The sequence below is a fragment of the Echiichthys vipera genome (genome assembly GCF_963691815.1).
Source record: "Echiichthys vipera genome assembly, chromosome: 22".
NCBI classification, from domain to species: domain Eukaryota; kingdom Metazoa; phylum Chordata; class Actinopteri; order Perciformes; family Trachinidae; genus Echiichthys; species Echiichthys vipera.
This window is the reverse complement of record NC_139847.1, coordinates 18,272,148-18,298,513: the sequence shown is the minus strand read 5'-3', so window position 1 is coordinate 18,298,513 and position 26,366 is coordinate 18,272,148. Positions and strand designations below refer to the sequence as shown.

Genomic DNA, 26,366 nt, shown 5'->3' with positions numbered 1-26,366 from the left:
GTCACATTCATTTGGCAACAGTTCAAATCAAATAGAACTGATTTAGACAAAATCCGTCTCATTTGATGTGGCCTAACAAAAGTAGAAAGTAAAAGTGCATTTGTGTAAGCTTGATCATTTAATAGGCTCTCAGTTCTACAATTTATATTCTAAACGATTCTTTTTTTGTTGACATTTTCAATAATGGGATCTTATGATGTTTGCTTACCTTATTCATGACAATTTGTTTTTCACTGGAACTGAAGTGTGTCCGTATTATCTGTGCTGCAATAAAAATGTAAGGAAGTGTTTCCAGTGTGTTTTAGTGCCATTTTAAGAAATGTTGGTATATTTTGATGATTCATATTTCGTGGATCGCAATTATTTTGGCTAGGATGATTGTGACGTGCAAAGTCTATGATGGTCCCGTGCCTGCTCACTATAGAGATCGTTCTTTGGACCAGTGGAATCCAGACAGCTGGGCCCTGAGGATGAAGCTGCCCTGAGTCACTGCGCTCTTACTTTGAAATGGGCCTGAGCTGAAACCATGAGCGGCGCTCGTACGTCTGGCTGTTCAGATGATTTTATTCTGGCCAACCGAGTTCAGTGATCAATGTTTCGAGACAGAAAAATGAGATTTATGATTTTAGATGTCGACGTGTAAATGGAGAAATCCGTCCGAACCTGCTGTGTAGTTATCATAATTGAGTTTTCACAACAGTAAAATATCTATACATGATACAGGCTGTACAATCAAATAAGAACACTTAGAGGATCAATTCAAAAATTTAAAGAAATCCAATCAATGAACAGATATTAACAGAAGCAACGCAGACTTCTTCTCCACCCTTGCGCTGTGTTCACGTTCTGTCCCACTTCAGTTTGAAATGAGCGCCTTCGCTGGAAGAACCACAAACACAACATCCCGATGGATTCATTTCCTGTATTATTTATTGAAAACCCAGCAGTCGTCATTATTAATACCTGTTGTGTCTGCACAGGCGGGGAAGTAAGGACATGGTAAACTAAACTAGTTGTCATTCCGTTGTCAAGAAAACAAAAGGCAAAGGACAAAAAGACAAACACAACCTCAGATATGCTACAGAATGACACCCTTGTACTCTTCTTTTAACACTTGTTTTTAAAAATGTTACGCAGATGCAGAGAAAAAAGGTTTTAGGAAGAAGAGAGTGACAGTTCAGAGGGAGATAAAAAAAGGAAATGAAAGACAGGTTTGGGTGTGTCTTTTTCAAACAGGTGTGTTCTGTTGTCCCTCTCTGCCGAGTGTTGCTTCACTCATTTTGTGTTGTGAAACGCCAACGGGAGCCGATCTTTGACGACCACCTCTCTTTCCGAGTCTCTTCCTCCCTCCCGTCCTCCTTCATCGTTTCTTTGGAGCTTGGGCTGTGCGGGGAGGAGTGATGGGCCGGCCCGAGTTCATCCCTCCATACTGGTACTTGGCTTTCTTCTCAGACGGCTTCAGGATCTAGAGATGGAACACGAGGGGGGGAAAAAAAGCTTTTAAGTGATGCATTTTCTGGAATAAAAGGCTTCGGAATCCAGGCCGGACGGCAGTCACATCCGGGGCCGGTCCTAGCAGGACCAAAATATCACGACAGTGCAATAAAATCCTCACGGTACCTCTGCATTACAGAAATAGTAATAATTCATCACTGCCAAGAATTATTACTTTATTTATCCCGCAAGGGGAAATTCAATTTTTTCACTCTGTTATTATTCAGGACACACACACACACAGGGACGAAAATACACACACACATGCACAAACAGAACCTTTATAAATGCAATTAATGGAGAGATGTCAGAGCGAGGGGGCTGCCAATGGATCAGCACCCCAAGCAGTTGGGGGTTCAGTGCCCTGCTCAACAGCACCTCGGCAGTGCCCAGGAGATGAGCTGGCCGAGTCACCTATGGACTGAGCTACTCTCCACAGACTTATTTATACTTGCAGCTCTCGCTGTAATGCTGTAACGTGTTTTTGGCTGCAGCTCCTGTGGAGTTTATATTGCTTACACGTGTGTTGTGTTCCGTTTTTGTGCGTCAGGATATTTCATTGCTAAGGCTAAAGAATGCATAATCCACAGCCTTTGTATTTATTCAGAGTTCCCACACATTTGACGTTTAATGTTTGAATCTGATGTATGAGAATAATACTGGGCAAGTGTACGTTTAATAATCATCAGTCAAACCGTATCCTTCATTGAAATAAAATATATGTCCACTTGCTTGGCATTGTTCTAACGTATCGGATTCAAACTTTATGTCAGCTGTCAAACATGGAAGGAGAGACCGAGGGAACGAAGAAACCAACGTTACACATCGACACGTTTGAGAAACTGCATCAACAGCTGCAGAGAAGAAATCAGAATGACCTGGAAGGTTCTCCATGGAATGAGTTTCATAACACAACTCATTTGACTAATTCCATCACTATTCCACACCTGAATAATTTGATTTCCATATTCAATTTCCCAGGTTCCCATGACTGTGGGAACCCTGCTTATTGTTTTTGGTTTTTAGATTTCCTTGCTTCTTTTTCAGTTTTTTTCCTATTGTAATTCCTGTGTTGCTGATTCATTTTAACTTTGAGTAAAGTACTGTGAGCTGCAGTTTACGTTATGAAAGGTGCTATATAAAACCATTAATTATCATTAATATTAAATGTAGAGTTGTGTCTCTTCTGGTTATCAGCTTTATACTCCTGTGTGCTGCTGTAAGAGCCCCGGAGGAGTCTGAACATGTGGCGCCCCCATGAGGCGGCCTTCAGACCCAGACATTTCAGAAGAAAACTAAACCAGTTCATTTAAACCATGTTTTGTCCCCGTCTCTATCAATATCTCAGCGATAATACGGAGAAGAAATTGGATTTAACTTTGCCCGAATCGGCAGAATCTCCTATCACGAGATTCTACGTCAGTCACACAGCCAATCAGAAGACGGCACTGCGAGCTTGCTGGATCTGCGCGTGTAGTTGGTGGACCCTGTTAAACTGACTAGCAGCCACTCAGATGTGAAAGCACTGTGCTCATTTCCACAGAGACCTGCACGCTGTGGACATGAATGTCCGTGAAGGCGTTTACTGTGGAGGTAGCGCTGGGGACGATCTGGATAAGCAGCGACGAGGACGACTCTGCTTCTGAGCCAGAGGGGCTGGATTACTGTTTTTTCTGTCCTCGTTGGTGGGGCTGGACTGGCACCACTTTCTCTAGTTCCCCCTAGCTTGTCCATTGTGTGGGTTGCAGGCGAATCCTCATTATTACTCTCATTACCAAAGATTTGACCCGTAGGTGATCATGAGATCATAAGATGTGTGCCTGTGTGTGTTCGTCAACATTCAAGTAAGTATTTAGTCAAAAGGTATCAATATCCTGCAAGAAAGCCTGTGTTCCAGGGGTTGTGTGTGTGTGTGTGTGTGTGTGTGTGTGTGAGTGTGTGTGAGAGACAAATTTGATCCGCAGAGCAGCTCACAACTTATGCAACAGCCACTATTCTCTGCTGGGTCATATTTATTATTTTTTTTGGCAGTTTTCCAAGCCTTTTTCAGATAGGACAGACAGGAAATGGGGTGAGAGAGAGACATGCAGCAAAGGGCCGCAGGTCGGAGTCGAACCCACGGCCGCTGCCTCGAGGACCTTCAGCCTCTTTACATGGGGCGACTGCTCCGACAACTCAGCCCCCTGCCGGGTCATATTTGACCCGAAACACCACAGATGTTTTTTTTAGAGACCTTTACAATTTACTTAAATGTTGAAAAAAAAAAAGTGTTAAAATAGCTGTTCCTGAGGATATCATGAATCCTTGTTCCGATATAAAAGAGTTAATTATACTTTTTACACATCTAAACTGGAAACAAATTTGACCCTAACACGATAAAAGGGTTAAAAGGGGAATTTAAGAAAGTATGCATCAACCTCAGAGCCAACAAATATGGGATCTTGCATCTTTTTATGTTGTTTTATGGAAAAAGATGCAATATCATTTCCCATGACTCATCTTCTTCATCATCTTTGAATTCATTTAGCCAGCCCATCTTTGCGTGCTGGTGATTACATGAACACGGGCATGTCAGTACGTTGTGGTAACTTCATACCTGGAAGGAGCACATCAGGGTTTCGTCCACGCTCATCATGCCGCCGGCGTTGTCGAACTCTCCACAGTAGTTGGGAGCTGAGAACAGAGTCACCAGCTGCCTCTTGGCAAAGAACTCATAACCATCTTCTACCACCTGGGGGCGTCAGACACACGGCACCGTTACTCGATGAACACAGGCATCATCCTCATCAGGCCGATATGTAAACGTTTGCACAGATAACACGTATATGGACGGCCCGATGGGTTCCTGTTGTGGTCGGCTAGGGGAAGTCATTTCTATGTATTCAAATGGGTATAAGAGTGAGATGTGTGTGTTGTACCTGGTGGGCTCTGCAGATGAGGTCCAGGTCGTGGCGGTTGAGGAACTTGCTGACCACATCGGCTCCGAATGTGAAGGAGACGCCGCGGTCGTTTTCTCCCCAGCCCTGGACGTCCTTGTCGGGGTCAGACCACAGCAGATCACACAGGAGGCCTGGAAGGACACACACAAACACACACTTTACTTTACACATTTTAGTGACATTAATGCTGTCCAGAGAGGAGTCAGCTGCTGGAACTCACCTTTATGTTACATTTACAGTATGCCAGGTATTAAAACACCAAGCCAACCCTATACATATACACACACATTCTTCACCTCCAGGCACTCTGGGACTCCCTGAAAGACCATAAGAGGATCTGAGACACAGCGGCTGCTGGGGTCTGAACACTGGCTGCCTTATAAGGACAAGAACAACCAGGTTTGGTGAAGTGGGGGCAAAGACTCACACTGGTTTACCAGGACTAACAGAAGAGCACAAATCCATCATCAGCTGAGGTTACAAGGAATTCAATCACAGTATCTTTTAATAACCTCGTCCTCATAAATAAACACCTCTCCTCCCACAGAATGTCTTCCTGACTCTCCTCAATATCAGCAGATACAGGAGTCATTTCCGAAGTTAAGGAAGTCAATAAAATGCTTTTACTCCCGGGGCTAAAAGTAGAACCAAATACTCATGTCACTGAGAATTTTTGGCTACTTGAGTCAGGGCTGATTTCCTATCCCAAATGAGATGGATAAATATGAGCCCAGATCTGTTACACAAACTGTAAAGCAGTGAATAGTTGTGCTTTAAATAGCAGATAAACAATCATCGAAAAATGCCTGGATCGGCCAATCAATCCCAACGTACAAGCTCTGGTATTGATATTAGCAGTTACGCTGAAACAAAACGTTGATAATGGCTTACTTGTTTATTATAAAGCAAACCTGTGGACCACTCTTACGTCAGAGCTTCTGAAATGTGCCGGTTTGATACTTTTCTTTGTCATATGTAACAGTAAACTGTACATGTACATGGAGCAGTGATGTTAAGACAAAATAGTTCTCTGAACATGTTAGGAAACAGTTATCAACTGTTATTACAGCCCCTACTACTAACCTGATTGAACAAAGAAAAGGAGTCGCACCAGGGGAAAAAGACACACTTAAGGGATTAAGAGAACATTCACAGACTTAAGGGATGGTTTAGTTCTTTTAAAGCACGGTTCTATGTGTGTGTTACCCACAGCAGATGACAGTTAGCCTGTTGTCTGTTTGGAGAAGCAGACAGGACAGACAGGAGCTAAGAAACGTTCTGCTGTGGACAGGGGCAGCGAGGGAAGCGCAAAAACGTATCTTTGAAGCACCAAAAATCACACAATGACACAAAGACATGAACCCCGTCGAGGCAGTGGACCAGCAACTCCTGTGTTCTGCGAGGTAAACAGACTTTTTTTTGTCCATTTTTCTCCGTGTGTGTGCTGACCCACCTGTGTCGGGCACGTCTGTGGGTCTCATGATGCGTCTGATCTGCTCCATAGACTGCAGGTCCGGAGAGAGACCTGTGGGCGACGCAATGACACAAAACCATCAGCGTAAATCTCTTCATAAAGCTCCACCGGGTATTGACCCACAGGAGTAAAGCTATCGACGTGCTTTCATCCGTATACCGCACATTAATCAACCAAAAAAATACTGAAACTCTATCTTTCCCACATGCTGCCAGTATCAGACACCACTTTGTCAGCGTGAATACCTCCGTGACAGCAGAAGATCTTCTCGTCCACTATGGCGGCGATGGGCAGGCAGTTGAAGCAGTCTGTGAACGTCTTCCACAGCTTGATGTTGAATCTGCGTTTACCTGCAAAATCAACAGGACTGTGAGTCAGGAGGCCTCATGGCTGTTGACATAAGACGTGTCTGGAATAAAGTGTGCAGTCCTCTTTCGCCTTGTTCTGTCTCACAATGCGTCCACCGACCACACCACTGCTTAAGTGTATTACTCATTTACCTGACGGATTATATACAGTACAGACTTTTGCTATTCATTATATGGAAGTGTTTTTATGTAAAGGTATGTTACGTTAAGGTGTTATGACTTACAAACATACAAAAATTCTGCTCATTTTCAGGTTCATACTTGGATTTTGGGTTTCTATTAGAACATGTTTACATTCTTTAAATTTCAAAAACCCATTATTTTTCTCATGCTGTCTCTCTGAATATTCCTGTTCTCACCCTCTGACTGAAACGTTCCGTTTTAGCGCCTGTCTCTTTAAGACCCCCTCCTGAAAAAAACAAGTCTTCTCTGATTGGTGCACATGATTGGGTCTCTGCGTTTCTGCACTCATCGCAGCCGGGGAATGACTACAACAGCACTGTAACAGCACATTCTACCTATATACAGTGTAGTTGTGACACCGCAATTACACAGAAGTCCTGACGGCTGGTTTAAGGACAGTTTCTGAATATGGGCCGTGTGTGGATTGTTTTGATACTTTAACAGCATGTAAATAACACCTCCACCTGCTTTAAATCTCACTTTTTACAATGAGGAACCTTTAACTTTCACCGTTTTATTACTTTGCAGTGTGGCTACAACGCTATTCTCAATAGCTTTTGTCATATAATCAATAAATGAAAAAAAGTCACCAAATTATAATAATAATTTTGATGGAATAAAAAAGTATTACTTCTTTCCTCCCAAAGAAAGTATTTAACTTTAATCAGCCTTCCTCTCTATTGTAACTACTGTTCTGCTCACAGCTTTGTGTGCCGAGTCCGACATAATGGAACTAGATCCACCACAATGGGACCTGAGAGGGAAGTGAAAATGAAACCCTCTATGAGAGCGGAGCGCTCACACTCGTCGTAGAAGCCGTAGATGCGGTTGATGGAGGCACATTCGTGGTTGCCCCTGAGCAGGAAGAAGTTCTCGGGGTATTTGATCTTGTACGCCAGCAGCAGGCAGATGGTCTCCAGAGACTGCTTCCCTCTGTCCACGTAGTCGCCCAGGAACAGGTAGTTGGCCTCCGGGGGGAAGCCGCCATACTCAAAGAGCCTCAGCAGGTCTGTGTACTGTCCGTGGATATCACCTGGAGGATGGAGCGGAGGCGGTGATGGGTGGAGGAAGGAGGAGATAACGAAAACAGTTTTGTAAAGTTTAGAAGAACCCGGACAAGCGGGAGGTTACTGACCACAGATTTTGAGCGGAGCCTCCAGCTCCAGAAGAATTGGCTGGCTGAGGAAGATCTCCCGGGATTTGATGCAGAGGCCGCGCACCTCGGCCTCCGTCATCTGGACAATCTTCCCTGGACGACATCCTCGCACTGGTGGAGAGATGGAATAAGGTTAAAGAATAACTGTGTGTGCTTTGGAGAGACGTTCACTTCCACAGGGGGAGCTTTTACAGAAAAACTAAATATGGGGGCCAGTGTTTAGTACACAGGCAGAGGATGGAAATAGCCTGGACTTTGTTGATGCTGTTGGGAGTGTTATGGAGATGACTTCCTGTTGTGTAACTGTGGCCCCGTGACAGGGAGCATGTACAAACTGTAGATCCATGTAAAAGGGATGGGACAGATGCATGAGACTGGGGTTACTGGATTTATTACAATAAATACAGTGCATACAAGACAACATTCAGCCCATCTATTCAAAGCATCATTGTATTTGATGCATTTCAGAATATGAATCAACTTTATTGCCAAGTATGTAATAGTGCTAGACCGATACATCGGCTCTCTGATAGCATCGGACAATATTTGCGTTTTTTAAGTGTATCAGCCAATGCGGGCAGCTGCGTTCGCCGATAGTTTTTTACCCTCATTATTTACTAACAGGCGTCCACAGGCAGCTCCGTTTTGCTGGAGACGCCTTTTTTAAGGTCAATAAATGTTCCTTGTTTTAAATTGAGACTCGTAACACTTGTTATCATCACTGTGTAATTTTCATGATGTAAATTGGGGGAGTAAAAGAAGTATCGGCTTCAAATATTGGCCCTGCAAAGTTTACCCCTAGTATATAAACAGATTACATACCAGGGATTTGACCTTATGGTTAGTGGACATATACAAATATACACATAGAAACAGAAAGAATATACTAAATTTAAAATGTTGCAGAATTGAACGACTTTAACAATAAACAATAAAAAGAAGACATTGAAAGATTCATCTCAATCCATTATGATACCAGAAGTTTCTATTGCCATACCAAAACTAGATTTTCAATACAAATAAATGCACCGGTTTCATTTTGGCTAAATAACATGCATTTAAATCAGTATCCAATTAAAGAATAGGTAAAGAAGAATATGAACATGAGCTGATATTCGCTGAAAAGCATCACAGATGGATTTATTGATGGACAGGATTAGAGCTGAAACGACTATTTCAACAAAAAAATGATAATTGACTTTTTGGGGTTCCGACTGTAAGCTATAAACGCATTTATCCCATTTAATAGAATAAAGTAACTGATTAATCCAGAAAATGATCGACAAATTAATCCATAAGAATAAACATCAGTTGCAGCTCTAGATTGTATAAAGAAAACTTTGGCAGGAATAATGTTCAGAAATACTGCAGTCAGGCACCTGTTGATGTCCTAAACTCACATGAACGTATGGCTGCTGTACTTGAACTCTGAGATCCTTCACAACCCCCAAACTAACAATCCAACATGGCCGCTCCCAGCGTGAACACCATTTAAACCTGTACGAATACACTGTTAATCTTAAACACAGTACTGTCCATCTTTTCTCTGTGGACATATTGCTACGGTGCGTTGGCAAAATACCATGTAATGCGTCGTTATCAACTGGTATTGCTAACGATCTCTACCCTGGCTAGAGTCTCCTCATCCTCATTCCCAGTTCAGACTTCCGAGGTAAATGGAAGGCAGCATTAAAGCTGAGAAATGCAAACCACCACTGACTAAACGTTTGAACTCTCCTGCTGCATTTCCATGTTCTGCCGCTGCCCTATTTGATGAGCAGCAGCGTGTCTCTCTCTCTCACACACACATACACTCCTCTTTTCCGCCTGCTTGGTAAACCACAGAAGTGGACCAGAGCTGACTCAGACCACTGCTGTCAGATGAAACCACAGCATGATGGAAATCTTAATAGGTAAATCAAACAGACGGGGTGAAGAATCCTGCAGCTCCACAGCCAGAGGAGTCTGCTTTAAAAGTGAAGGGAGTGTGTGTGTGTGTGTGTGTGTTTGAGAGAGATAGAGGTGTGGGATTCCTGCAGGTGACTCCTGCCTGTTCCTTCCAACTCTGAATCCAATTTACATCCAGCTTCAAAAGACAACAGGGTATGTGTACATGTGCAACATGACCCTGCTATTTCTGCCTGGAGGCCTTAGGTGATCAACATTCGCTCTGTGTGTTTGTCTCCTTCACCGAAGCCAAACAAGCTGCCTTCACACACATACACACACACACACACACACACCCCACCTGAACAGTAAAGACAGGGGCGGGGCTATATTTAGACTGTGCAAAGGTAGTATTTCATGCTGTGAAGCTCTGGGTCATCATGCCCTTAAAACATAAACACCTTGTATTATTGGTCTTTATGCATAACACTTGTTTTACAGTGAGCACATTACACAAGCAAGGAGTGTCTGTGTCCACTCAAATGTGTGCGTCGACTGTTGAGAGGGTGATTTCACACCCATCCCTTTCAGCTCTGCCATGACGCGTTTGCAGGTCAGTGCTGGCTCAGCTGACAGGCAAGGAGGCCTAATATAGGACGGCCAGGCACGCACGCGCACGTCTGGAAGGATCCCCTTTCATCATATGGTAAAGTTAAGACAGACCTGGGAACACACACACAAACACTGATCGAGTGACCTTGACTTCAGATCGTACCACTACGGGCTTGTGTGTGTGTGTGTGTGTGTGTGTGTGTGTGTGTGTGTGTGTGTGTGTGTGTGTGTGTGTGTGTGTGTGTGTGTGTGTGTGTGTGTGTGTGTGTGGGAGGGGGGGGGGGGTGTATCCCAGCATCCTTTACTCTGTTGCCACCGCACTGCAGCTCCCCCCGTGAGAAGGAACAGGAGGTGGTACCCACATCTGATCGCCATGGCAACCAAGCAAGACCAATTTCCCGCCTGGAACATGTTGGTAAGCGGTATCTACCAACCCACGCCCTGCATACTAACAACAGTGAAGGACACACAACAGAAGACCACACACCCTGATTCAGGCCTAAGATATACTACATTATTAAATGTACTATGAATTATGATTTTCAAAAATTAAAAATGACATGGTACCAAGCCCCCACCACAACAACTTCCTGGTGGATCCATTACGGAAGTGCCAAAAGCTGCAGTTGAGTGTCCACTAGGAGCAGGTTTCATAATAGAGCAGTTTCTCATTGACCTCCATGTTAAACACGACGTTTTCACAGCATCATTAAACTTGTTTAAGGCCTGGGACAAAAAAACATTCTAGTCTGTATGTTTAGGTCATATCTCCACGACAACACTGAGGGGGGTGAATTTTTTGTACCAGGCTAGTTTTTATTTTATTGGTGTTAAGGTTTATGAATAATTAGGGGCATGGCCTCTTGAGTGACAGCTAGCCTCTGGCCCTCACTTCTCCTTGAGGGCTAGTTGTCAGGATTAGCATCATTAGCGTGCTAACTCTGTCATCTCAATCTAGACTGTGGTTATTTGTTACAGGTTACTATAAGTGACAAGATGTTTTGCTCTTCAATCAACTGAACCAACAGATGGTTTAGGAACACACTGTGTTAACATTAGCTTTGTTATGCTAATTAAATAGCCGCACTTGCACCATGACTTGCAATACAGCCTTCTATCTATGACACATACACTAGATGCTAATCTGGAGCAGCGGGAGGATTCAGGCCGTGAGGGTCGGTGTTTTACGGTCTATGAGCATGGTACTGTGTTGAATATCAGTTTAAATAATCGATCATAAATGCTGCCTGCACATTCATAATCTCAACACTGACTCCCACTTCCGTCTATCTAGCAGCGTGTTCTGTTAGCCTAGCTCTCAGGCGGTGGAGCTAATGTGGCCAATTCAGTATACGTCCACGAGACAGACTTATCTCCTTCCCCCTCAATGCCCTTTTTTGGTAAGTGCAAATGAGGCAGAGTCAAAGACTGTAAAGATGGAGACTCCCAGAGGCGAGGACGATTGGATCAAGTTGGGAGAACGGGCCCCGAGGGCGATGCTACGTCCATTCTTTAAACAGTCTCTGCATGGTACATACGTCACTCAGTCCATCCAGCAGGTTGACTCAGCACCTAGCTTGCTGTGATGGTTGGGTTTTCATACCTAAGGAAGAACTTCTGCCAGGTTGTGGAGATTCTGCTTTGTGTGGTTTAAACTGGAAAAAAAGTTTGAAAAGAAGTGCTCGTGTGAAGTTTTTGCAGCATTTCTGCCCAGTATTAGGGAATAAATAAGAAGATGTCTCAGCTTTTGTTGATATATTGACCACTCCATCCATCTCCCCCAAGTCCCCTAACGTTAAAGGGGAGCACCGCCTAAATGAAGAATGCAAAGGTTATCTCCAAGGCCTAGGGAAGTTCAATCGAGATTTGTGAACATGAGCTCTTCTCTCTCAAAGCTAGAAACCAGAGAAGTTAGTCTCAAACTTGTCATCAAGTGCGTATAAAGCGTGGAGATGCACTCATAGCCAATGAATGGAGACTTGTTTGGTTTGTTTTCTTTTTTTTTTTTATACCCAAATGTTTTATTCTAGGGTAGTGGCAGTTGTTAAACAGTTCATTGTCTCCCACATTTGAGTTTTAGCACTCTAGTTTTTGGATTGGGGAGAGAGTCGATCATAGTTACTTATATTTTGAGTAGTTAAGATACTATACAGCTCAATAATGAAAATGGGACATAAAAGAATAAAAGTTATATTATAATAAGCAAACTAAATTATTTTCTTAAAGTTGTTTCTAACTACAGAAACAATTACTGCCAAGCCCTCATCTTAAACCTCTTTTAAGTGTAACTTTGGCCAAAAAAGAAACCCAGTCTCTTTTTCGACACAAATATACATCAAATAAGACATCGAGACAAGTTTATTGGGTAATCACCTATTAACAGAGAAATCCCAGACAGTCACTAACAGCCAGACATGGCTAACACTGATTAGCTCGGGGGGAGCGCTGAACCATCCAAAACATCTTTTTTAACCACTAATGCTGCTGAAAATAACAGCAAACCTCTGCAGCAGCATGAGAAGAGCCCATACACAGAAAACAAAGCACCAACAACATAGTTAGTGAATCCAGAGTTAATTAAAAAAAGACTGTATTACAATGCTACAAGCCTTAGCAGCCGACTCTGTACATATTGACAGGCAGCCCAAACAAGTCAATTACAGAGTTCAGTTCTATTGAACTTCAATAGAACTGAACTCCAGTGCATTAGGTAATCGACTTGTTTGGGCTGCCTCTTAATATGGATGTTTGAGATTGTTCGACGCTCCGCCCCGAGCAACTCAGTGTTAGCCATGTCTGCTGTTAGCGAGTCTCCGGGATTTCTCTGTTAATAGGTGATCAACAAAAAAAAAAAACATGTCTTGTTTTTGATGTATATTCCTGCCAAAAAAAGACCATGGGTTGTTTTGTTTTTTTACCCGAGTTACACTTTAAGTGCCATACTGAATCACTGGAATAACCTTTTATTATTGGACTTTTATGAGAAGACTGTAAGCAATGCACGAGCATTCACGTGTGCCTGTGTGCGTAGAAAACTTTGCCACTTGTTGGGCCTGTGCAGTACATACATTATTTTTAAGGTGGTGCAGTTTAGTGCAAAAATAAAACGTTTTCGGATATGATAACAAATGTTTCTTCAGGTAAAAATGCCTATATACATTAATATAATTCATATTCTGAAAAACTGACTGACTGTTAAGCACAGCACAGTGTTGTAATCTCCAGAGAACAATGTGCCTAGATATACCAACTGAATATGTAAACACAAGCTAAAAGACACAATGACAGACAACCCAGAGAGACGCACGGCAGCAGTGAGAATGAATCCAGGGCTAAAACAGCTGTTGAGCTTCCCTTCATGAAAGCCTTGTCTGGACTGGTTGAGACTGATGTTCCACTAGCATTTCCCAGCTGGTTCTGGAAAGATTAGTGAAAATCTCCTCTTTGAGAAAGCTCTTTATGTTCAGAGTCACCTCTCCTAATTTGGTCAGGTGCATGCGTCGCTCTGCCTAAGCTTTTAGGTTTTTACTTCGCCTTCTGACCTCTTTCCTACATCGCACACTGCACTGCAAGCAACTGTCCTCTCTATCTATGTTCCTCCATTCTCCCGACCTCCTTCACCTCTACCACCCCCCGTCCTTTCCTCTTCATTTATTTATCGTTAAGTTGCATTCTTGACTTTGCCTGAACCCCTGGGCCATCATCCTCTTCCGTTGTGCCTTGTGAAGCGTGCTGACGTCAGAGGACCGCTCTCCCTCCCTGAGCGGTCTTTGCATTCCAGACAGAGCACAGGCCGCTCAGACCTTAACTGCTCTGGCTGCACGGGGCTTCAGCCTTTAAAATGAAATGACAGAGTACCTCACTAGGAAAGCATGCACAAGGAAACCACAACCTTTTAACAGATCTACAGCTGATCAGATCACATAGGGTGCAATTAATTGTACGTTTTAAGTGTTATTATTATTATTATTATTATTATGAGTGTTTAAAAGTCCAGAAATATGCACTTTACAATGAGAAGAAAACAGAGAAAAGCTGTAATCACTGAATTTCTGCTCGAAAAAAAAGAATGAATTGATTAACAAAACAGTTGGTGCTTTTCTGGCAAATGACTAAACTAACTATTTTGATCAATTAATCATTTTAAGTCATTTCCCTTCATACATGTCCAAAATTCTCTGATTCAAGTGTCTAAAATGTGAATATGTTCTGGTTTCTTTCCTCTGAAAACTGAATATCTAACACAACACATTTGAAGATGTCATCTTGGGCTTTGGGAAATACCGTTTCGAATCAATTAATGGAGGAAAAACTGAAAACAATCGTTGGTTGCCGTCCTAGTTCATACAGCCTTAAAGCACTGCTCTCTAACCTGTGTTACAGTTGTTGATCATTCTAATGAGCCAGTGTTCCCTGAGTTAAAGTCCAGCTGGCAAATATTTGGGAGGATCGTGGTTGCTGCCCAACCCGCCATTGTGCTGCACGCTGAACCACACCAGAGTTGTTTCGACACACAACCTGACACATTCTGAACTAATCAAACTAACTTGTCTTTCAGCTTACGCCGTCATTTCTTCTGCCTCACCGATAGCAACCTGTTGGTCAAGGGGGTCAACTATTTTTCCATTTATTTAAAGGAGCAGAGTTCACTCCAACAGTGTGTGTGTGTTGAGCTAGAGAGAGAGAGACAGAGACAGAGACAGAGACAGAGAGAGAGAGAGAGAGAGAGAGAGAGAGAGAGAGAGAGAGAGAGAGAGAGAGAGAGAGAGAGAGAGAGAGAGAGAGAGAGAGAGAGAGAGAGAGCGACAGATAAGTGAATTACAGACAGATTGCTTCTTGAAGGCATTACCATATATGGGCGCTACTGTATGGAGGAAGGAGGATGTGAGCGAGTCAGTCGGGACAAAGAGAGAGCACTTGCAGGCTCAGTTGTTGTATGGGATACACACCGAGAACAAGACCAGTCGGGCACAGACATGGCTCCGTCAGCAAGAGAAGGTCCACACAAGGTGACGGCTGTCAACTACACTGCCAGAGAGCTGCGTAAGCGGATTCACACCAACACTATGTACCATTACTGTACACCACTCTACCTCAGTCCTATACTTCCTTTTGTATTCAACATTATATTATATTCATATATGTTAACAGCTGCACTATTTTATGCCTTAAAAGGTGCTTTTTTTCTATTTCGTTGTCCTCTCCCCCCTCAGTGTAGGCGCAGATTCTGCCGTGACATCATCTTTAACGCGACACTGACTGGATCCTTTTGTCTGCACTTTGTCCATTGTATTGTGAAGTTTTGTGGGATGCCATTGTTAAAAATCAGGGTCAAGTGAATAAAAATGTAGCTATTGACGGAAGCCTGGCTACGCAAAAATGGCAAATCAATCAGTGGTCTGCAGTGTTTTAACTCCACCTTCTACAGAAGTATCGGCTCACCTTCCTTGGAACCCCACCAAAGCGGTACCACAAAAAGTACCAGGTACTAGTGATAGACCGATACATCGGCCAGCAGATAATATCAGCAGATATTTGCGTTTTTTATGTGTATCGGTATAGGCTGATGCAGGCTGCTGCGTTCACTGATAGTTCTTTCCCGGCATCATTTCAGACGGGCATCCACAGGCAGCTTGGTGTTGCTGGAGACGCCTCTTTTAAGGTCAATAAATGTTTGTTTTTTAAAATTGAGACTCTTCGCATTTGTTATCATCATTGTGTCATTTTTGTGATGTGAATTGAGGGAGAAAAAGTAGCATCGGATTCAAATATTAGCTCAAGAAAATCAGCAGTCCGTAATGGTCATCGGCTAAGGCTGATGAAAAAAAAAAAAAAACGCTATCGTGAATTTCTATACTACTTGGTACAAGGTTATTTCTGTTGATACCTTAAAAGGTACTGAGTATAGAGTGCTGATGCCCTGGTTGCAACAAAAAACTTCAGCTGTGGGTCAGAAAACCAAAATAATGAGCTGAAAGATGCTGAAGCACTCCACAGAGCTGGGGGGAAACTGCAGAGTCAGGAGTAAACTCTTTGTGGGGTTGTCACCTATAACAACACATGCATGTAGTTGTTTTTATTATTGATATCAATGCAAACCAATGCAAAAGGACTTCTAATGGGTCAAGCGAGGCCATGAATTTAAAACGGGTTTGACGTGCGTGTTTTAGTCTTTGCTGCACCAATAAAGATGCCCTGTCAGACCTATTTTAGCTCTCCATCTCCATTCTCTATTCTTTCCAACTGGGCACGTGGCCAGCAGCCCCCACTCCACTCCTCCGCCTAACCCTCTCCCACACAGGGGCGATGGAAAACACTGACCCCTCAGTGAACGAGAGACACAAAGCAACTCTGGCGAGGAGAGCGGGACAGAATCTTAAGGCAGAAATCTCAACTGCGATGGCATTTTCAGAGGACGTTTTGTTCACATTTAAGTGCCACGGGTGAATGGCTGTCTTTGTGGGGCGAAAGAAAGGATGAAACTGAGAGGAGAGACTGGGGGAGAAGTACGGAGGAGACGCGGAGAAAGTGGGAGAGATTGAGCGGAGAAAAACGAGAGAAATGTAGGGAGGAAGTGAAGCTAAAGTGGGGGAGACAGAGTTTATTGGAAAGCCTAGATGGGCAGCTGAAAAGCCCGGGTGAGCTCTGTACCACGCTTGGTGCCAGGGGGTGAACGCTCCCCGCCACACAGGCTCCACCATTGTTGTTTCCATAACAGAATGCCACGCCAGCAGCCTGAACACCACGCAACACAGCAGCAGTCCTCCAAGTCCGACCAAAACAAGAAGGGCGACACCAGCGTACAGTGTATTATGAAAGAGCAGAACACTTTGATGTTGTTTAACTCTTTCAGTTCAGCCTATGAAACAATTCACAATTCAACATCTTCTCTGTGAAAGAAAGGAACTCTTATTTTTAACGAGTATGTTTGTACACATAAGTGTCAGAATATGTCTGTGCACTTTCCATTAAAGCGGCAAGACGATGTAACCTTTGGAAAAAACTAACTCTTACAAAAGACAAGTTGAATTCATGAGCAATAAAACTCACTTTTGCTTACTTGAACGCAGCCGTTTCCTGCTGAAGCCTTGGTAAGTCTGGTAGGACCAGCAGCTTATGATGGTGAATGTTATGAATGATGGTAATGTTAGGTGATGCTAGCAACATTAGACTATTGTTTTCTTTTTTAACTTCATGACTGTTCTTCACCTGTGCTGCTTTTACACTGACTTTTATCATTCCACTGCACAGCAAAAGTAAGTCCTAGAGTCACCTTAACAACTTGATGAACTTGTTAGGTTTTCTATAAAAAAAATGTAAAAAATGTATCATTTTAAAAACAATAATAAGAATGTTAAGCAAGAAATGTTATAGCAGGGTTTATTCTTTTGTAATAACGGTGGAGCATTACTCACATATTTGCTTATTGACTATATAAGTAAGTTTAATCTTTATAATTTTCAGAATCAATGATTCTGTAGAAAGCACTACCGAGGTACATACTTAAGCATGATTTGTGTACTGTTGCACCTCTAACATACAGTCTCAGTCTTGCCTTTATATTGTGTTGAAAGTGGATAGTGATTGTCCAAAAAGTTTGCAGTTCAACAGTCAAACACAACCTTGTCAGCTACGAAACAGAGAGAGAGATTTCATGTACCCAAACTGGGTTACAACTTAGCTGCCCATAAACCAAAACGACAAAATGGCTCCAAAATGCAACTTTCCGTCCTGCCTGCCCCCTCTGGCTGTCTGGCTGATGTATGGGGCCGTGGTGTTGATTGTGCCACATAAAGCCTACAGGCCACCTGTGCTGGCAGGCCAGACAGAGGGCCCGTTGTTGCTAAAGCCTGGGCCAGTGCGGGCTTAGCGTGGGCATGTTGGGAAGGTGTAATAGCTGCTTTGCTGGAGTATAGACACAACACAGCACTAGTAAACACTAATGAGGAGCAGGAGGAGGGATCTGCTATGGAGAACTTAAACAAACAAGCACACGGGAACACAGGGGAGGAAAGGTGCGGCGTTGCTGAGCTCGGAGACAACTGAAGGGTTTCTATGATTACCGTGAAAACTGCAACATCAGCTGTAACCAACTGTAGTTGGTCACTCTGCTGTGGAACCGGAAACAAAACAACACAAATGACTGATGATTTCCCCACTGTGCAATGCAGTAGTGTGCGATGTGGCTGTGATGGCCCTGATTGTGTCTCACCTCAGTGACAGGTCATCACACCTTGGTTATTACCCGCCAATTAAATACATGCTATGCTTTCTTAATAAACTCCAAGCACTGGATGAGGCGGTCCTGAATATATTTGCATTGGGATTAGACACCAGTTCTTTTAGTCACCTCATATGCAATAAATCCTATAATATGCCTCATATTACTATGTTATTACTGTTTACTCTAACTGTGCCCAAACACTGGGAGAGAGCTTCTAGGCCCAATTGTGAACCAGCGCTAAAAGAGATAAAAGTGCCATTTGTTTGTATTGGCTTTAGTGAGTTCATCTGTCTACCCTTGGGTTGCTTACCTTTCAATTCTGACTCACAAGACTGGTCACAAGGCAGCAAATGAGAAGTCATTGTATTCAGAGCATAGACTGCCTATGATTCAGAGTGACAAGTGAAACCAGAGAAGCCAGAAACTTGCACGCTGAGGCCACTGAGGAGGCTTCAGTGATTGTAAACCATGTTGTCAGTCGATCAGGTTCAGCCTGTCGGCTATACACCACCCGTCAACCCTTCACGTGCATTTTATGAGTGTGTTTTTAAATGTCCACACACTACGGTGGATGAAGTCTTAACAACTAGTTGCCCTTATTATTATTATTTATTATACTACAATGCTATTTACATGGCTAATGGCTAAAAATACCGTTTGATTGCAGTTTACAATATAGGAAAAAGATTTCTACCAGTGGAGACTGCGTTAGACCGTGCAAGCACAGCCGTCCTCTTTCATTCCTTCAACCATCTTCTTGTAAAGAAGTCTTCTTCACTGTTGCCATATTTGCACATATCCAAAAATCTGCTGATATCCAAGTCTTTAATAATGTTTAAAAGAAGGTGTTTTTCTTCTTCTTCTGGTTTGGCCATTCATCTCTTCCCCAGCCTTGCAAAGAGTTGTTTAGTTTGTTTGAGTACAGCGCACAGCGCTGACAGTTAAACTGTGGTAAAAACCCCAACTGAGACACAATTTCTGAATGTGCTGCATACATGAATGCTCCTCAAATCTACATACCAACTATCCCACGCCTTGATCAAAAAATGCTATACTCGGAATATGCTGTTTGTATAAATTCAGAATATTGTCAAATGTAGAGTAGAGTGGTGCAAGAGTGAGTCCTCAAACACAGGAATGAGTTTGCAGCATTTTTGCATTACCGGTTCCCTCGTCCTAAAGTCTGATGATGTTCGGTTAGAGGCCTTAAATAAGGTCTGCGGTGGCTAGCAACAAATTGTTCTACAATGAAATATATGTCAGCAAATACCCCACTCATGAATTTTGCAGCATGTGCAGCATGTAAAAAGGTGTTTCCTAACAAGTGGCACACTGCACAAGAGAAATCAGTCAGAGGCTAGAGGGTGGTGGAGTTGGTTTGTAGCTACGTTAACGTTAGCTTTTTACTTCTAACCGATCGTATTTATGCTTCAAAGAAGATTATCTTGCTGAACCAAACTTCAAATGCATTTGTTCGTCACAGAACTTATTTTCTGCAATAATCCAATGGAAAAATAGACTTTTTTTAGGGAACCAGGGCAATGCTAATTTCAGGGTCTGGCTACAAAAATACGTCATCCCTGCAGCGCTCTATAATGGTGGAATATTAATGTCAGTGTTTCCCCTACATTCATGAAGCACAATAACGTGATTATTTTATGATGTTCTGGTTTTTAACTTAAGTGTATGCACTAGGTTAAGTCTGTTCATTGTGTTGCAGTAAGACACACATTTCAGTAATTAGTCTGATCCCAAACTAGTTGAACTAAGTGATAAGCTAACTGGCTAGCTCCTATAGCTGCCTTGTATTCCTGTAAATGTTCAGGTAACGTGGTTCAATATGATTTTATGACGTTATAGGAGGGGACATCATTACCTTTTGTGTTTAATACTGATGTGGAAAAGTTGCAGATTTAAGTTACAGTCCTTAAATGCTTCTATAATGCTGGATATAAGAAATAAATCATATACTCATGCATTTGTTTATTTGTGTTTTATTTCAGAAACTGTACGTGCACTGACAAGCTTATCCTCTGTCCTGCTTGTATTTACTGTTACTCTGGGAGTAAAAGACTGAAATCAACTAGTGACTCACTGACCGGGGCCCTCTGACTGGAGCCCTGTAGGGGCCACAATCACATCTCACTGACCAGTTTCAGGGCCCAACAGCACCAGATCACAGCAGAAGTCATTTAAGGAGGATAAAGGATATCTATAAAGGATACTTTCCTATAGAACAGGTCTATATCTTGTCCTTAAACAATGAAATAGCCTCTTATTTACATGATGACTTGTCCTTTCTGTATCTATATGGCCGCACGTTTACAATTCTCCTCTGCTCTCTGCATCGTGTGAAAAAATCGAAAAAATCGGTGTTTTTGAAAGCAATGCCCCAACCCCGAAAGCTGTAAACCTAGGAGAAACACTGAATGTGCATGGGAATGTAGTCACTGCTCTCACAATGTATCTGCAAAACAACAGGAAAGGATTTACACTTATGACATTCCCATCAGTTAGCTTAGAGTTTTGTGCTAATTAGCTAATGTTGTACTGAAGGTGATAACTATTCGCCAGCTACACACAACAAGTTAGCATTGCCATTGTGTATTAACTTGACAACAACAGCACTGAGCTCAAAGCACAGCTGCTAGCATGTCTTTAGATTCTTACTACCGTATTGCCCTTTTTACTCTCCCCTCTGTGAGTGTCACCAAAAGGGTAGGTTCATTTCTACCAGGGACAGCTGTGCCTGTTGACATTTAATAAGAGATCAGGGAGCTCTCCATATATACGTCTATGTGCATGAGTGGCTTCTAGACTGGCACCAGAGCTCATTGAAGAAGTGAGAGATCAACTTCCTATTAAAGTGCTTAAGGAACTCCCGTCTTACTTAAAAAAAAGTTCCTTTGTTCCCACAAAGAAGAAAAAATGACTGTACTGTGGTAAAGTGACAGGCCAAGTGAAAAACACTGACAGGCCATTTATTAAAGGCTGAAAAGAAAGGAGGCTGTAGATGTGATCTTGTATAGTGAACTAAGATGATGGATATCACAGTTTCATCAGCAGGAAAAGCCTGTGAGAGTTATCTGTCTTGTTGAAAGGTCAAGTCTTAGAATAAAATACAGGAAGATGCACACGGAAGAGTTAGTGTATGTGTATTTCTGCCTGTATATGGTCCTCATATGTCTCCTAGTGTTTTAGGGCATGGTATCCTATATATCAATACCCTTAAAGTGTAATTCCAGCACAAAATCATCCCATGGTCTTTTTCAGCAATTACATACATCAAATAAGCCATCGAGACAGTTTTTTTCATGTGTGAAATATTTACCAAGAAATCTGGTAGAGTCGCTAACAGTCAGACGTGGCTAACACTGATTAGCTCGGGGCAGTACGGTGCAGGCATTCAAACGTCTTTTTTAACCACTTATACTGCTCAGAATATCACCAAACCTCTTCAGTAGCATGAGAAGAGTCCTTACACATAAAACGAAGCACCAACAATGTAGTTAGTGAACCCAGAGTTTATTAGTGTTTTAAAGACTTACCTACTGGCCCCTGTACCAGCTCCTCTCATAGTAAAGTCCATTCAAGTGGATTACCAAAGTCAATCCCAAAGGAAGGAGCCCATTGGTGATTTGTTTTCTGTGTATGGACTCTACTCAGGCTGCTGCAGAGGTTTGCTGTTATTTTCAGCAGTATTAGTGGTTAAAAAAAGACCTTTGAATGCCTTCACTGCACTGCCCCGAGCTAATCGGTGTTAGCCACATCTGGCTGTTAGTGACTCTATAGGATTTCTCCGTCAATAGTTGTTACACGATCTCTCGATGGCTTATTTGATGTGTGCAAGTGCCAAAATAGACCATGGGATGAATTTGTGCCGTAACTAAGTTTTAAAGTGATACCAGTAGAGTTCTTCATTTGATATATTTTTTAAATATATGACATACACATCAAGTAAATGGAAACAGCTCAGTTCAATCCCAAGTTGCATTCAATTTTAAAAAGCTTGCAGTGATTGACGTTGAGTGACAGGCAGCACCATTTTAGAAGATTTTATAGACGAAGCAACTAATTGATGCATCTGGAACATAAATGTCTGGATTAACTGTAGATGTATTTATAATTAAAATGGTCCATTAACCAACTTTGAAAAATCAGGAACTATCTGATCAAACATAAATAAGGGTTAAAAATAATGGAAAATTTGAACACAGTTTAGAGGCAGCTGAGCAAAGTTTAATGCTTAATGCTGATGAAGATGAAAATATTTGTGGTCAAAAGCTCCAGATTGGATAATTAAATGGAGATTGTTCTGTCAACTAGTTTTGCCATTTTATTTTGGCAAAGTTCTTGTACGGTTTTGTGTTTGGAGAACATTTCTCATTTGAGAACTTTTGCAAAAGTTTGCATAACATTTTCAAACTGAGGTATTTCAGAAAATGATTTAATTCAGTTGGTATTTTCACACCGAACATGAGCCAGCTAGATACAAACTAGCTGTAGATGGAAAGAGAGAGTGGCTGAAAGAAGATGGATGGTCGGATATATTCACAGCTCACATCTGGAAGCCTTTAGGCCCAGATCTCTCCAATTTCCTCCACTGAGGTTTCCTAGTTGCGGCATTTAAATAAAAAGAGCAACTAAATATGTAGCGAACCAGCTGCAGTATAGCCTCGCTCAGCTGACAACAGGCTCACATTGCAGCCAGTTACTGTACAGCTGACACACAGACAACAAGCGTTATTACATAACCAGTCCCAATCAATCCAGACGATCAAGTTATCCTGACATGTTGATCCCTATTATGCACATTCATTAGCATATACTGCAAAACTGTGTATGTTTCAAATGTGTCGTCTAGCACTTAATCAGTGTGTGACAATGGAATCGTGGATGTTTGTTTACCGCTGCCTCAGCTGTCCACAAGTGACACAGAGGGATACTGTCTCTGTGTTCTCTATACAACGGAAGGCGAGGGAGAGATGGATCAGCTCCCCTACTCTACTGTCAGGTCCCTTATTTAGCACTTCTAAGAACCCACTGATACCAAAACACAAGCATTCTGCAGAAGCAACAGCCCTTTCTTCGACAGTGCTGAGGTCACTTTAGTGCTTTATCAAACAACCCAGATGATATCCAGACAAGCACATTAGCAGAACTGTCAAAGATTGAGTACGGTTTATAGAAGACTCATTCAAAAACACTGGCTATGGAAAATACTAAATACATGGAGTAACAAACTTAGTTGGTTTTAAAATGACCATGGTACAAACGGGTCTATGAGGTGAAATATAACAGAGGTCTATGGCTTGCGTAAACATTATAATCTGTAATATCCCCCCATAAACACCACATAACCCTGTGACGCGTCTTCTCTTTTCAGCTGAGAAACCCATGTGCCAAATCCCATTTGAAAACAAGACATTTCTAATTATGGTTGTGGGTAAATGATATATACACACGCTGGAGCCAAGACTTAAAGGGACTTCAGAGACCAGACTATTGTGCTGAGATGTTCGGCACACTTGATTCACCAGCTGCACTTGGTTTGCAAAGAAAAGTCAACTTATGGGACTGCTATACTCCACAAGCTGTCTTAAAGCAGCACCAGAGCAGTATGTGTGAGCTTTATATGAAGAAAGGCTTCTTTTTTCAGTCAGTGCTTTACATACTACATGCCAAAGTGATGACACCAACAATTTTGCAATACGAGCATTGTGACATTAATCAAGGTTACAATCATTTTCTGGAGTTATGCTAGTTTAGGGGTTGGTCCTCTCCCGTACTCGGGGTAACGTTACAAACAGTCCTCCTCGAACTACGTTCTAACTTTGTTACGAACTCACACTTTAACACCAACGAATCACTTTATAAAAAGTCTCATGTGTCGTTAGGTGTGATTTAACACCTACCATACGGGACAAGTCCTGTTTACTCTCCGGGATACTTGAACTATAAAGCGGGGCTCTTTCCTGTCGACTGGTGTTAAAAACCAAACCGACATAACCGTTTAAGACTACAGCCGCTTACGACGGTGTAATATGAAAGTACTTTGGTTTCCAACTCACCCTCTAAAAGCCTGGAAATCAGCGAGTCGACGTCCAACTCCCCCTCCGCCATTTCTGTAGCAAAGAGCTCTGCCCGCCGCAGTCTGGAGCAGGCAGAGCAGGCACCGCCTCACCGCACAGAAACACCGCCAACCTCCTCCAACCTCCTCCCACACAGGCCTCCCGTTTAGGACAGCGTGCTGCATTCAAATGCCCCTCGGATACGGAAAGGAGAACCAGTAACCCCACCATCCTGAATGGGATCTGTGGGTATAGAAAATACATGGATGAATTACAGCACCTGCATATTTTAGACTGTGGGAGCATGCTACAGTGAGAGCACCCAAAGGACCCCCATGCACACAGGGGACAACGCTCGAACTACAAAAATTTAATGGGCATTTCCCACCTTCTTAACATAATTGTATTCGTTTTAATTGTTGTTGTTGTTGTTTACAACTGTAGTTTTCGACAGTACCTGAAGGCAACAGCATAGCCAGAGTATCTGCAACAGGTAACTGTGATGTTTCAATAATAAAAAATAATAATAATAAAAAATAAGAGTAAAAATGTGTATATAAGGATATGTATGTAATAAATATTTCTCAACTTTTGCAACAAGTGCATATCTAAAACTCTTTCATTTCTTGCCATTTGTACAAAAAAATGAAAATCCGAATCAGATATTTTTAGTATTCATGATCCACGTTTATAGCCACAAAAACAAGTTTGAATGAAGAAATATGAAGGAACTCTAACAAACTAAGCAAAGCTAAATAGTCATTTATTTACGTATAGCGCCCTCTTCTGATCACACAGTGAATTTTATGAGTGTGAAGTATTTTGATGAACCGCTTTTAGGACTATTTTATGACTTTATTCAGTTGAAAAAATAAAGTAAAGTGCTTAGGAAGGTGCAAATGAAAATGAATAAAAAAAAGATAGGAGCCCTACGTGTTTACTTGAACTACTTAGCCGGCGTTAAGGCCTGGGAAGCCTATTTGAGCGTAGGACAGCAGCAGAGTGGCTCCAGACTCTCCCGGTTATGACTAAACCCAGAAGTTATGTTATTGCCTCTCCCACTCACAACCTATTTTCTCTTCCTCTCGAGTGCGTCATCTGGGTATTTCCGCACTGTTTTGAGTGGGTGGTGGCGAGTTGCTCCGCAGAGGAAAGGCTAAGGGTGCAGCAGCTGCGTCAAGTTAGGCGGAGGGCAACACCGGAAACAGACGACGGGTTTCTTCAAAATAATAGCTAAGGCGCAAACTTATCTATTATTATTATTATTATTATTATTATTATTATTATTATTATTATTATTATTATTTCACAATTACTTTAATCAAAGATTAAATCCAATATTTTATTATAACTGCTATAAGTTGGCATATTCTTTTAATATTTTACTGAATAATATGCTTAAACCTCTGACTTAATGAATTACTATTTTTTTGGAAGTTTTCAAGCTACAATCACAGAACAATGTCCAAAAAAATAATCTGAAAAAATAGAGATATTAGGCTCCCTCAAACAAAAGAAAAAAGACGATAACACTGGAGAGACGATTAGGGAAAAAAAGCTTTAGAAAAAGACAGAAGGACAGAAGGTGATTGCATGTTTCCTGCCCGTGCCCTTAAATTGCTCTAACTGAACACAAAAAAGCTGGGAGGAGGCCTCGGGGAAGACCCAGGACCAGGTGGAGAGATCATATCTCCACACTGGCCTGGGAACGCCTCGGGAAAGGGAAGTTTGGGGTCCCCTGCTGGAGCTGCTGCCCCTGAGACCCAACCCCGGCTAAGCGGTTGAAGATGAGTGAGTGACTGAGTGAGTGAACAAAAAAAATATGAACTACTATTAAGTGTTTTCAAGGTAAGCTAACAGGACTTTTTTTAAGATCAGTGTCCATTGTTTTGGTACCTACCTAAATATGTTTTGCCATTTCCTAAACACTGCCATTGCCGTCATGATGATCTCTTCTT

General features: G+C 42.2%; 1 protein-coding gene across 1 annotated transcript; it reads right to left on the bottom strand.

The window, feature by feature from the left end:
• Positions 1-908: 908 nt before the first annotated feature.
• LOC310964316 (serine/threonine-protein phosphatase PP1-beta catalytic subunit-like) lies at positions 909-24,559 on the bottom strand. The gene is made up of 8 exons (XM_083937398.1): positions 24,409-24,559; positions 7,594-7,725; positions 7,261-7,491; positions 6,153-6,257; positions 5,887-5,958; positions 4,413-4,564; positions 4,091-4,225; positions 909-1,465 (listed from the first exon to the last, which is right to left on the bottom strand). The coding sequence occupies exons 1-8, from the start codon at positions 24,458-24,460 to the stop codon at positions 1,361-1,363; spliced, it is 984 nt and encodes a 327-aa protein (XP_083793524.1). The 5' UTR covers positions 24,461-24,559; the 3' UTR covers positions 909-1,360.
• Positions 24,560-26,366: the final 1,807 nt, after the last annotated feature.

Excerpts from the sequence above, each read along its gene's own strand:
- LOC310964316 (XM_083937398.1), bottom strand. The coding sequence starts at position 24,460 with ATGGCGGAGGGGGAGTTGGACGTCGACTCGCTGATTTCCAGGCTTTTA. Across the intron at positions 7,726-24,408 it reads GATTTCCAGGCTTTTAGAGG|TGCGAGGATGTCGTCCAGGG; the intron begins GTGAGTTGGAAA and ends TCTCTCCACCAG. Across the intron at positions 1,466-4,090 it reads CCCTGATGTGCTCCTTCCAG|ATCCTGAAGCCGTCTGAGAA; the intron begins GTATGAAGTTAC and ends TTCCATCTCTAG.